Raw genomic sequence first — 13,900 nt, forward strand, 5'->3', positions numbered from 1 at the left:
CAATGGAGAAACCAAAGGAGAACCTCCCACCTGCCTGCAGAGGCGGATGTTTTTGTTGGCTCACTCTTCAAGAACAATCTTTGGCTCTCTCCTATCAAACCACCCTAATGAAACCACAGCTGGGATCTCACCATCTGCAGACCCAGGTACCATACTACACAAGCCGCCAATGCGCAAACAGCCCTCGTCTGGACCACAGTGAACTTTGGGGGAAAGACACAGCATAGAAAAGACCACAGTGACTTCCTGATCAAGCAAGTGTAGCCCCCCACTTTGGACACAGAGTTCTGAAAAGGCAAAAACAAGCCAAAAGTGGGGGTGGGAGAGCAATTAAAAACCTAATATACATTCCCCTTTTTTTCAGTCAGAAGATCTGTTTTTGGAATTCCCAACAGAAATTAAAAACAGGTGTGTGTTAACTTCTTCCCGGAAAACAGAAGAAGTTGTATATTTCTGAACGAGTTTCTTGAATGACAACCAACCGTGGCTCATCTGTGATACAATTAAAACATTCGGGATCAGGGGAAACCGGGGTAAAAAATATTAGAACCCCTGATGTGGATTATGTTCTGAATAGCTATCCACATGGTACGGACCTACTCAGACTATACCACTTCAAACATTCCAGTCAACTCAAGAGGCATCTTAGTAACAGAGGTATCTTGGTCATGTCCAACTGATGTACAGAAAAAAAACTTAAGCAGCACTGGAAAGTGAAGGAGCAATACCAAAGGATCTTAACACTTTACAGTCCTTTGCGGGGCTGACCACAATCTGTTGCATTGTTTTTACAGATTTTGGAAACAGCCTTGATTTTGATGGGCACATGCCATCAGGTGGCTGGGTTAAAAATAATAATAAATTGTGGCTCATCAGCCTCGTATCTGAGTGTTTGGACATGGTGATGATCTCTGCCTGTAAGCTGACTTTCCACAACCTACTTACTTTACAATGGTGTTGGTCCCAATTTTCTGATAATATATTGCGTTATTATAGATGGCATGGCCACATCCATAAAAGTTCCATGGGAGCTCGATGACCTCGTAGCTGTCATTCAGCAAGGCGGTCACATCAGCGTATTCTTTTAATATTCTGCCTGTTTGGAGGGGTGGGGGAAAGGTATGGAGAAAACCAAGATGGATTATATCTAACCTCCCTTATCTTTACCCAACTAAATGCCTCCTTTTAGGGGAGAATTAACTGCCACCGATGATACACTGGGTTTGATAAAAGACGCTGTTGAGGTCCAAGCTAGATGATACCACATTGACAGCACTGAGATTAACAGGGCAATCCTAAACCGAGTTACTCCGGTTACTCCACTGAAATTAATGTGCTTAGATCGGAGTAAATCTGTTTAGTATTGCACTGTGAATCTTCTATTTGAAGTATAAATAGTAATGGGTGAGGGGAGAAAAATTCAAATCAGTGCTATGGTACCAAGGGGAGAGAAGCAACTCTTTCCTCCTGTGCCACCCACAATGGGGCAAACGCCAACTCCCATGGCCAACAGCAGTTGAGTAAATAAAAGGAGTACCCCCCTCCCCCAGTACTCCATGTCCCTAATCCAAATTGGAACTCATTGCCACTGTTTACCTTTCTATTGTACCACGCACAGACTTCTCAACATCACATTTAGTGTGACCCAAAGTTTTTTTTTGGGGGGGGGGATGTTCCAGTCTTCTCCCCCTACCCCAGATGCCTCTGTCAGTTGCTGCTCTGAGGCTGCTTACTGCTTTTTCAAACCTTACCAATGGCTACACTTGGTCCATGAGTCTCCCTTTTGCCTTCAGTCTCTGAAACAGTGAGAGCTAAAGCCTTAATTTCAACTATCAAAGACTTAAGCCAGGGTCCCCAACCCTGGTGCCTGCTGAACGTTTTTAGAAAATGAGAAGGGCTAGGAGGAGCTTTTGCCCAGCAAGTCTTCTGATTGGACACTGGAGATTTGATTGTGTGTGCAGGTTTTTTTAAAACATTGGTTTGGCAGCAGTTGCCACCACCACTGTGTGAGTGAAGACACGTTGGGGCAGCCATTTTGTGGCTGGCTCCATCTCCTGTGGCAGCCATTTTGTGGCTGGGCCCATCATGTTGTGTTAGAATTCCAAAGGTGCCTGCAGGCTTCAAAAGGCTGGAGACCCCTGCCTTAAGTATTTGCTCTTCCACAGCCAACAACTAGCTCAACCGGTCATTCCCCAGCATGTCCTTCCTGCCCCAGTCTTGTTTGCCTGATTCGGTAAATCCTCTGGAAAGAAGGGCACGTTTGCCCACGGTGAGTATGATACCTGCCTTTGGGAGGATCCTAATAGCAGCACACGTGGTCAAATGCTTTGAGATGCCCAGTTCTAAGAACATCTTCCAGAGACACCTCAATACCTGCAAAATGTTCCGTAATCCAAACCCGCTCATCGCTTCGATTTGCAGGATCCATCATCCACACTCCAAAAGTCTCTTTCATCTTCTTAACCTCAACAGGGTTTCCTACTGATTTAATGATGCATTCTAACGGAGAAAAGAAACAATTAGCACAACCAATGCAGCTAAGTAAGGAAAATAGTTGAGCACAGGTTTTGCAAACAGTTACCTGAATTTTTACGGTGATAGAGGGTGGCCGTTTCTTCCACTTTTCCTATCAGAGTATCATCATTTGGAACATCACATGTGTCCCCTAAATTTGTGGGCAGGAGAGAGAAATACCAGTGAGTCTTTTGGCCTAAAATGTGGATTTGCAATGAGGCCCACACCAAAGGGGCCGTTTCCACACAGCTTACCTTGTTCCAGAAAACAGCGAACTCTTCCGCGAAATCCTTCCAAGATTTCGCTGTTTTTCAGAACAAGGTAAGCCGTGTGGAAACGGCCAGGGTGGGGACCAAGATAACTTGTGGGTGTACAATTGGAAACGCTGGCAAGTGTCAAAGAACTGCATTTAGAAAACAACCAATCAGATGCACAGACTTTTCCTTCATTGTGTTTAAAGTCATCAGACCATGAATGTTAACACCTCTGCCTTGCTGGACAGTGAGCTGTGCACATCACCCTGGATGCTCAGCAGACAAACTAGATCTGTCACAACTCTATTACACCACCCATGTCTCGAAGACTTTCGATTTCAGTTCCTCTCCAGGATGTGGCAAACCCTCAGCTCTCACCCCATGAGAACACTCCTAAAGACACACTTGCACTGCTAATCAGAGGATGTGATGATTTTACTACCCGCCCCACCCAAAAAATGCATAAAATTGGGCTTGAAATTCTTTTCTTATTTTTGCAATTTTATCCCACCTTTCCTCCATGTGGAAGAAACACGGCCCAGCCCCCAGCTACAGCCTCGTGACAACACTGCACATCTCACGGAAGGAATGAGATTGGAGGGGGGGGAGCTATGCCACAATGTGTTACCAGACCTAGAAAAATGATGCCTGTGTCCTGCAGTCAGACAGCATTGGTAGGGGCTCAACTGGTTAAGACAAATTATAGAGGGAAATCAGGTGCTAACCTTGGTGCTGAACAAGATGGATAAAGCTAACCACGGTTTGGACTAACCATCGTTAATGACAGCACAGACACAATAGTGTACTACAGTTGAAAACCAAAGAAGAAGGGGAAGGTGGATTTACATGGGAAAGAGAAGAAGAGAGATCGGAGGGCTGAGCCCCCCCCCCCCGGCCGGGTCCCACCCTGGTCTGTAACATCTTCTAACCACATTTATGAGCACCTCGGCATTATCCACAGCAGGCCTCAGTTTAGAAGCACTACATACCAGGTAGACTTTTCTTTCTGAGCCAGGACTTTCCTCGTTCCTCCCATATGGCCTCTTTACTATGGCATCTAAACCTCAGCTCCTCTCTAGGCAAGGGTCTACGTATCCCCACACTCACAACACAAAGCTGATCCTGGGAGCAGAATTCAGCAAAATGGAAAATCTCACCTAACTCTCTCCTTTTGGAAAGCACCCTTCTAGCTACTGAGCATGCAAAGACCAACCTGAGCTCAGAAAAGTACAACCAATGTTGAGCGAACCCTGAGACGGCGGAGGGAAATGGAGCTGTGCAGGATTTCCAGTCCTTTGTCCACTAGGGGTAGTTATCCTACATTACTCTTTTCTCCTCGCCATGACTAGCACTGAAAGAATTCTAGAATCAAAAAACCTTCAGGTGCACACAACGCAATCTGAAAAAACAGCAGTGGATAGCAGAGAGCCAGGCCCATCAACAGGTCAAACAAAGGAATACTTTTTAAAAAAATAAATAACCAAACAGGAAATAATCACTCATACCCACTGCCAGTCAGATTATTCAATCCTGAGTTAGAGGCGCCAATTATCTGAAAAGTGGCACATTCATAATCTTCTAGAAAGCATATATGGATCTCCAGAAATGCAGTTCTAGGGCTTCCAGATACCCCCGGGGGCTTCCAGATAACACATGGAGAGCCACGCCTCAGGGTATTTTCTATCTCCTTTGTACACAGACTGGGAGAGCTGCTTTGGATCACAACCACTGAGTTTTATTTTTAAAAGAAAACTCTCCTGTTGTCCTAACATAGTAAGAACCAAACTAGACATTACTGAAGCCATCGGTGTCAATTTAGAGAACAATTTGGCTGTTTTAAAATGCTGTGAGGGCCTGATTCTGATTGGGACCACAGCCCACAGGGACCAGGAGAGCTCGTGCCCACCAACCCGACCACCACCACTTGAGCCTTTTCAAATGCCAAAACAGCCATTCGTGTCTGCCATCATGTTTCGTCTGGTTGTGAGTTTCACAGGCACATTCAGCATGCTTATGATTCTCAGACAGATATCAATGATGACATCACAAAGCGATCTTCAGGCCTTGGATGACATCCAATGGAAAACATCATTGGCCTTAAGGCTGTCTCTCTTTGCTAAAGGTGGTGTGAGCCTTGACTGTTCCACAGAAAAAGATAAAAGGTTGTTTAAGGAAGCATGCTTGTACTGTACCCTCCAAGACAGGAAAAATGAGAGAGTATTTTCCCTTCCCTCTCCCATTTTGTGGTGGCACCTGATACCCTTCTTCAAAATTTCAAAGTATCAACAAGGATGGGGAGGGAGTTACTCTAACCACTACACTCTACCAGCGACTTCCTTATAGCAGGTCACAAAGAAACCGCAATATTCTACCCATGTCTGAATATTCTGCTGTTCATAAAATCCAGGCATTTTGTAATCTGCCCCACTCCCATCGACTATTGTTTCACAGGTTTTGCATGGTGCTGCATTCCAACTCTTCCTTCATTTTGATTTAACTCAGATAATTCCAAATATTAATTCCAGAATTGAGGCATGCATAGTTTGCAGCTCTCAGATCCTTCTAGAATTGAGGCATGCATAGTTTGCAGCTCTCAGATCCTTCCAGTTCTCCCTCTACATTACCTAAGCGCCAGAATGCACAGATACAAACACTGCAAAAAAGCACTTCTGGCTGGATTGTAGTCATGGCTGCACAAAGATTTTTTTTGTGCAGTGTTTTTCTGCACACCTGATGAAACACACACACAAAGAGTTTGGGCACAAGAATAGAAACAATCACACATCAGGAGTACTTTTTTGCAGTGTTTTATTAATGTACATAGGTAACTAGGAGAAAGAGACCATCAAAAACGGCAGTGCAGCAAATCTTGTGCTGTACACGAAATTTGGGAATTAACAAAAAGGAAAGCTACCGATGCACTTCAGTAGTCAGAACAGGTGATTTGGAAATCCAAAACTGGGGCGGGGAAAACAGATGAGAAGAACTTCAAAAGCATCCCTACCTGAAAAATCACAAAAAAAGAAATGGACAGATTTGGGCAGCAGCCTCCTAGAAGCCAAGGCCTACCTTGCACACGCTGCTAAAATCCGTATTGACAATTATCTCCTTTTCTTCTTGTTAGATAAGACAGAAGCTAGACACAGCAGGGAAGGGGAAACAGTGGGGCGCCAGTTCTTACAGCAAACTATCAAGCAGCCCCCAAAATAGTACAAGGAGGAGAGGCCAACGTTCTCCTCCAGCATCCTTGAAGTGGCACGTTCTGTTCTGAACACTGGAAGAAGGCCACGTTCCCACTTCACAGGCTCATTACTCGACTCGCCACAGCATCCATCTTCTTCACAAAAAGGTGAGACAGTTCAGAAATAGCACCGCCGTTCTTTATGGCGTTTCGCTTTGACGGCTTTGCTTTAAGAGCACCGAACATCAACCTGAATTTTCTCTTCAGGGGGTGGAATCGGCGTGATCAACAACTGAAGGGAACTTGTCCGAGACAGAAATCATTGCTAAGGAGAACTTGCAGAGTGGCCACAAGGTTCACAAAGAGGACAGCAAGAAGGTGCGTGAAGCTGAGGGGGGCGTACTTGAGACCGCCCCCCCTTAGTTGGAGAGACTGCCATGAAGCCCACCCCATACTGCTCTGAGTTTCCTGAAGGAAGACTGAGGGGAGACATGAAATCATTTCAGTCCATTCTGAATGCAGAGAGAATCAGCCAACCAGTGGTGACCTTAATAGCCCAAAACACCTTGGCTAATAATGCCCACTTGGGGTAGGAGGTTAAAAATTACAAGCAGGCTGCAGAGATTGCTCTCCTGCTTCGCTAGCAATTCAGAACCTGCCTTACATCAAGACAGACCACCGGTCCATGGAGCCCCCAGTTGTACACAGCGAATGGCGGAAGGTCTTTCCTAACATTTGAGTTGCTTCAACTGGGGATTGAACCTGTGACCATATACATCCAGAGCCTGAGCTCTACCACCAAACCTACCCCAGCCGAAATGTTGGCCTCTACTGTCAATGATGTCACAGAGGTCCCAGGAACACACAAAACCTCACTCCATCACCACCCCGAATGCTTGTTATGATGGGTGTTTACATCACCAAGATATAATTACAACTTTAAAAAAGAAAGCCGTCTTTTATATAACAGCCTTTTCAAAAAAAGCTTAAAATCTTGGATAGTATTCTCAGCTGGTCCAACCAAAGGCATTGTCCCCTTGGCCTTTTTATCCTGCTTTTTCTAGCTTTGATGCAGAAAGTAACATTAAACTTGTTTATTTCAGTGCAGCTTCCACATTTCCCACAGAGATCCATAAAATGAGAGAAAACTGATAGCACAAAAACACAGGAGGGAAATGCCACCGGTTTTTTTATCCTCTTTGAAGGAACTTATTTCTGTCGTTCTTACAGAATTACACATCGGAGAGCTAATGTGGTATAGCAGTTACAGTAAAGGATTAGAATCAGGCCAATTCAGTTTCAAATGTACACTCTCCCCAAAGCTTACTGGATGACCTCTGGCCAGCCACTTACTCTCACCCTAGCCTCCCTCACAGGATTGTTGTGGTAATAAAATGAGGAAGGGAGACTTGTGTAAACTCTGAGCTCCTTGGTGGGATAAACTTATATGAACCAAGACGTGGGACAACCCAAGCCAGCAATGAAGTTTCCAAATTTGCCTCCCTCCCCTGACAAACAACACATGGTAAGTCTTGTAAGTCGCCGTGCTGAAGCATTCCATAAGGCAGAAAAGAGAAGTTTCCCGTGTGTTATTAATGTCTCCTCCCAGTAATCTTACAATCAACAATATATTTATTCCTTATAATCAACAATATATCTGTTAATAAATTAACCTATTTCCTATTATATTCCCAAGACATATACCACATATTACAATATAAGATAATTTCAATTATACAGGCGTCATATATGCTCCAAAACAGTCAATTAAAGTGTCCCGTGCTCCAAATCCTATAGTAGTTACTATTAAAGTGCAAATGCTTTCTGATGTCACCTGACACAATTTATCATTTGTAGAGTCAATTTCGCCTTATATTCCAGTTCAATATGGGTACAGTCCAAGGTAATCCCAGACACTGTGAAGGTCACAGATCACATGTAGACCTTGATAATATTCTTTAGGTGTACATTGATAGTTCTATGACCATGAATTTTCTAATGGACGGTCCAGATCCCCATAAAGGTCCGTTTCCAAAGTTCTTTCTCAAAGAATACAGTTGCATCGTCCGCGTCAAGCCCCGCGATGTCAACACGCCCCACAGCACTGCGCGTCTCGCGAAATGGCCAAAGCTCATTGAAGCATTCCATAAAACAATGGTATTGTAATACTTTATAACAAAAACAGACAAACCAAAATCATCACTAAATAGCCAATTTCGGAATTCCCCACAACACTTTGCCAGTTCAGTAGAAAAATCCAACAGGGGAAGGAAAAGAGGGGGGGAAAGATGTTTCGGGGCCTGGCGAGGAAGCCCCCCCCCCGGCTCTGCCGTTTGTACCGCCTTCCAATGGAACGCAGGCTGTGGCTGCAAATTTAGTCAGATTAGATGAGGCTGGTGCAAAAACAGGTTTTGAGATACACCAAAGGGTACTGGAAAGGACCAGTAGAATAAAGGGGGGCTCACTCTGCAGGAATATACAAGTCAGCAGTTAATCAGATTTTTCCGAGCATTAAAAAGAACACGCTGGCCCCTCGGTACAGCAGATAATGGGGAGAAAGCGATAGCCCTTATATTAACAAAACAGATCCGTTTCAGGCAGAAATTGCTTCTGTGTTTCAGCATATCTTGCACCTATCCGGTTCTGAAAAATATCCTCTATCCTGTTTTAAATAGTACAGACCAGGTGTTTTTTTTTTTAGCAACTGGAAACACTCTCCCCCACAAATACACATTTTTTTTATTACAAAACGTTCTGGAAGGCACATAAACTTGTTCGCTATTTTGCAATATTTTGGTTAGTCTGAACAAAATGGCTGTTGTACTTGGTACAGCTTTACTCTGGGCGGCACAACACACTTTACTTGATATAGGGATGCCGCCTGAAATGGGAACTCTTGTGTTGAGTTCTCCCCTATAATAAAAGGATCACTTGGCCTATTTACTGATGTCATAATTTTCCCTCTCACCTGCCAGACAACCATGTAGACGGTAGTGAAGAAAGCACGTCATGGCCCAAGCTGTATGACACATTATTGGCAAGAACTCAGAGATGCCATTTTCAGCAGCAGTCCTGCGCTGAATGTAGTTTGTGATTTGGTCTTCGTAAGATTAAAGCTAGTTTCAACGGGAGAACTCAGACCAGTAGCAGTGGGTGGGGGGGGGGAATTGGTAGACGTGGGTCCACAGCTGAACCCCAAAACAAAAGCCACGTAACATTCTTATTTAAAGGCCCACCAAAGTAACACAACACAGTGTGCAAGCTTTAGCTTCGGATTTCCAATGTACAGTTGAAGACAAGAACAAGTTGACCTTAAAATTAACTCACCTACACACTTGGCACTGAACATGTTCTCCTGGACCTCGGCTTTTGCTTTTCGTTTGCCTGGGGGCCCAGGAGGACCTGGAAGCCCTGGGGGGCCAGGGGGGCCCGGAGGGCCTGGCTCACCTTTCACACCTAAAAAGACACAAGTCAAGGTCTGTATTTCCCACTCAGCAAAGTTATTACCAGCTTGAGGAACTTGCAAGAAAACCCATCTTGTTGGGGGAGGGGGGGATAAACCATCTAGCTTTGACCTGAATTTATCCTTAGTCAAATCCTAATTCTGTGATCTTCAGTCGCCTCCTCTGGAGCATCACTAGAGATGTCAAAGCAGCTACAAAAGTACTATTCCAGAACCAGTTTTGCAACGGAAGTTAAGGCCATTCCACTCGTCGTCAGCATCCTATTGGTCACTAGAGGAAATTACGCAGTTCCCATGTACTGGGTGTATGTAAATGGCTCTGGGTGGGCACACAAGCCACTGTAACAGCAGAAACTGATGGAGGAACCATCTCCCTACTACTGCTACTTGCCAGCAAAGAAGGAAAATGGCAAGTGGTTCCTGTCAACCTTAGACCAATCAGGACAGCTGAGCGCTTTGCTTCTGTAGAGTCTCTTTCACTGCCTTGCCTTGATACGAGAGCGGCTGGGGCTGCTGGGACTTATACATGGGCAATCTGTGATTGACTCTCTAACGGTTATTGGTTTTTAAACTAAAGCTGCCATGCAAAAAGCCAAGCTGAAAAGAGCAGCATCGGTCCCTCCCAAAGCTTCTTTTCTCTAGCAAACACAGCAATTACACACATGCAATTGAAGTGTAACGTGTTACTATTATTTAAAAGATTTATACCCCGTTTAAAAACCAACTGGCAATCAACGTTCAAAACAATACTAGGTAAGATACACACACACACACACACACAAACCAGCAGTGAAACAGCCCTAAGACTGGAATGTTTTTGGAGGCCAATCGGTATTATTCCTGTGTTGCTTAAAGAGATCGGAGATTGACTGATTCTGACTTTCCTACTGTCACTTGGGGCCAGTCTTCATATTGCAAAGTCCTTGCATTTGGGAAGTTGTATGAAGCAGGCAATGGGAGTTTTGCGCCTCCCAGATACTTACCAACCCTTTTCTGTAGGCAACAACAATGTGCAGGGAGAAGCCACTTAGACCTCTCCCACAACACTGCTCTCCTGTCCACAAACTGCCCCGTAGAACCACCACTGGCTCCCCTGCAAAATTCTATTCATTTCATGACAACTTGTAATTTTTGCAACAGAGCTAATAGCGGCTCCACAGGGCAGTTTGAGAACTCAAGAATGGGGTGGGGTGAAGATGTTTCTCCCCACACTCTGTGGTTGCCAGCAGGCACTAAACTCCTATTGCATATTAAATGCAAAAGTACTCAAGTTGTCCGCTAACAAACACAAGAGCTTTGTAATGTAACAACATTAGTGAACCCAAGGAGGAAGTGAGCAAATTAGATCAAGAAGTGGTATCGCTATAAACAAGGTTACAAATGCCGGCAAAAAGAGCGGTAGCCTAGGTCAGCTTCCTACATAACACTCCAGGGGAGCTCCTCGTTTCATATTTTTCAACACACATCTCTTACCTTCTGCTGTTACGTCATTGCTTGCATCTCCTTTATCTCCCTTCGCCCCTCTCGAGCCTTTTTCTCCCGGAGTCCCATTTTTCCCAGGTAAGCCGATTTCACCAGGATCTCCTTTCTCTCCAGGGTCACCTTTAGGCCCTTTATAAAAAAACAGCATGATTTAGAAAATACATTCAGAAGAACAGCTTAGATCTTCCAGAACATTGCAGAAATTTAGGCCCTCGCATGCAGGTATCATAAAAAAAATACATACTTTTTTTTTCACTTCTGCTGTAATGTTTGGTCAGGTGTTTTTTGGTGCCAATTTCAAACAAGCAAAAATAGATTCAAGGATTGCTCATTGATGAAGGAAATGCACTCTGCATGTGATTAGAGGCACTCAGGCTCACTGGTATTTCATATTTTCTAACAGTTCTGATATTAGAAATAAATTCCAGGCCTCATTTACAGAATTCTGAAGTTGGTTCAGACTAAACTCCAGTCGATTAATCTCTCTGGTTTACATCTTCTTTACACTCTCCTAGCTTTCTACAAATGATGCAAAACCGAATTATTCAAAAAAGATTTTGTATTGTAGGGAGGGGCTCTCAGATGCTTCGCTAAAGAATTAAGGACCATAGACTTCACCACTATGTTGCCTTACGTACTACCTGCTGTCTTAAATATGTGCTCCTATAAGCTACTTGTGTTTCATGTGGTCTAATGTCAGCCCTAGAATTGCTTATGTTCTCTTCCAGCATTTCTTCAACTCTGTACTGGATTCTTACTAATGCTATGTCTTTGTAAAATTGTGTTTATTTACCCTATGTCATTGTTTATGGAAAGGTCCTTGATATCGACTGTACTAATCTCACATTGTGTAATCCGCCTTGAGTCTCCATGAGAAAGGCGGAGTATAAATGACATTAAATAAATAAATAAATAAATATGTTTTATATCAGCCACTGCCAGAGTGAATACTGGGAGTTCACGGATCAGCCTACTATGTACCCAGTGGAGTGAGAACTTCGGGATTACAGACTCAAGAATACACCACTGGGAAAAGCAGGGTCCTTAAAGCCCTCGACTGGAGGCCCCCTCAGGCTGGCCACTGGCTCCTCCTGACCTGGAAAAGCTATAAAAGTCTTCCAAGTCTCCAACTGGGATTATGGCCGTTTCCACACGGCTTGCCTTGTTCCGGAAATCTCGCACGAAATCGCGCGAGAAGATGCTGTTATCACGCGAGAAGATGCAATAACAGCGTCTTCTCACGCGATTTCGCACGAGATTTCGCTGTTTTCCGGAACAAGGTAAGCCGTGTGGAAACGGCCTATGCTTGGTGGCTACAATGCCACTTACTCCAGAGAGTGGAAGCTGCAGCTGTTTGTTGCAGCAAAATAAAACAGAAGTCTGGTGGCAACTTAAATATGTGCTGTGGCCCATTTCTGAAATGGTAGCTTCTCATGGGAAGAGTGCTTTCGACACCGTTAAAACATCACATTCTCTACATGCACTCTGAAGTGGCACAAAGGAGGACCGTACCATGTGACTTCACTGGAGTGTTGAGTCAGCCTCAAGGAACAGGAAGGAAGGAAAGGAGATATAGGACAAAATGTCATCTACATGGGAATGTACCTGGTTTCCCTCGTCTTCCAGGTTCTCCCTTTTGCCCGGGGAGACCAGGAATTCCATCAGAGCCATTAAAACCTGGCATCCCATCAAGACCAGGAGGACCTGAAGAAATCAAACGAAATGGGCTATCTGAGAAGCCTATCCCAGAGAATGGAAAATCCTACACCAAACATAAGCTCCACATTTACTAGCCCAGTTGAGACTCAATAGAAAACCACAGGGAACCCCCCCCCACACACACACACACGAAGTCATGAAAAGCAGCCCACATGCAAACTAATCAAGCCAGAATACTTCAACTGAAAACTAATCCAAGCGGACTCATGCCCTGTTCTTATGGAGTAGCTTAGGCTACCCTTCAAGTGGGCAAGAGCAACGACTGCCTGTACACATGCAGAAGCTAAGCAGGACCGGCCTTGGTTAGATGGGAGACCTCCAACAAAGACCAGGGTTGCAGAGGCAGGCAATGGCGAGACACCTCTGTTAGTCTCTTGCCATGAAAACCCCACCAGAAATGAACAAGAAAGGGCACCGCGTAGTAACAGCAACCGCAAAAAACAACCTACTGCGGTAATATCAAAGTCAAAGTACCGAAAACACTTAGGCAATATATACAAAACCTTTATGACACACAACAAGGGATCACAACACAGTCACAAGTTCTCCCATTTGGGATTAGAGAGGAGAATTTTGCCCTTGTGGAATCTGTCTTTAGAATTCATTATGAATATGTTTGCTGGTTGTCGACACTCTTGAAAAAGCAACACCAAAACAGGAGTCCAGCTTGCGCCCTGTTGAGCCGTTGATAGCTGCGACCTTCTCACAGCACGTCTTCTTTCTCCACTGGAGGATCTTCAGCCAGGGAGTTGGCTTCCCCGCCTGCCTGCGGCTTCCGGGATCCCTTCAAGAGACTGAAGGAAGAATTGTCCAACGTATGTTATTGAACTATTTGGAGAACTTGTGACTGTGTTGTGATCACTTGTTGTGTGCTACTAGTCATAAAGGTTTTGTATATATTGCCTAAGTGTTTTCGATGAAAACCCCACCAGCAGTTGCTATAAGTCAACTATGACTTGAGGGCAGGATTTAATTCATTCATTCGTTCCACTGCTTCTATTCATGTATTATGTTAATGCATTATTTTCATTATTTGTTGCATCAATATTACGCATCGTTTCAGATCTCGGCTCCCCTAGTCCTAGCGTATTGTTTATTATTGTATTATATTGCTTATTATTGCATTGTAGTGCATTGTTTATTATTATTGTGTTGTATTGCTTATTAGATGTCTCCTCATCCCATTGATTGTACAGACGTACATTACATAATCCACCTCCTCAGTGGAAGGTGAGACAGAAATAAACAACTAAATCAAGGCGGTGCCGTATTCCAGCTTAACCATCT

At 44.3% G+C, this 13,900-nt stretch overlaps 1 protein-coding gene across 2 annotated transcripts in view; it reads right to left on the reverse strand.

The window, feature by feature from the left end:
- Positions 1-13,900, reverse strand: part of GLDN (gliomedin) — a 33,929-nt gene that overhangs the window by 4,537 nt on the left and 15,492 nt on the right. For both annotated transcript variants that reach the window (XM_055002324.1, XM_055002323.1), the window contains exons 4-9: positions 12,500-12,598; positions 10,886-11,023; positions 9,277-9,405; positions 2,582-2,665; positions 2,374-2,499; positions 946-1,096 (exon numbers count right to left, since the gene is read on the reverse strand). In XM_055002324.1, coding sequence (XP_054858299.1) covers positions 946-1,096; positions 2,374-2,499; positions 2,582-2,665; positions 9,277-9,405; positions 10,886-11,023; positions 12,500-12,598 — 727 coding nt within the window. The remainder of the gene's footprint in view (positions 1-945; positions 1,097-2,373; positions 2,500-2,581; positions 2,666-9,276; positions 9,406-10,885; positions 11,024-12,499; positions 12,599-13,900) is intronic.

Source organism: Eublepharis macularius, chromosome 18 (assembly GCF_028583425.1).
Source record: "Eublepharis macularius isolate TG4126 chromosome 18, MPM_Emac_v1.0, whole genome shotgun sequence".
NCBI lineage: Eukaryota > Metazoa > Chordata > Lepidosauria > Squamata > Eublepharidae > Eublepharis > Eublepharis macularius.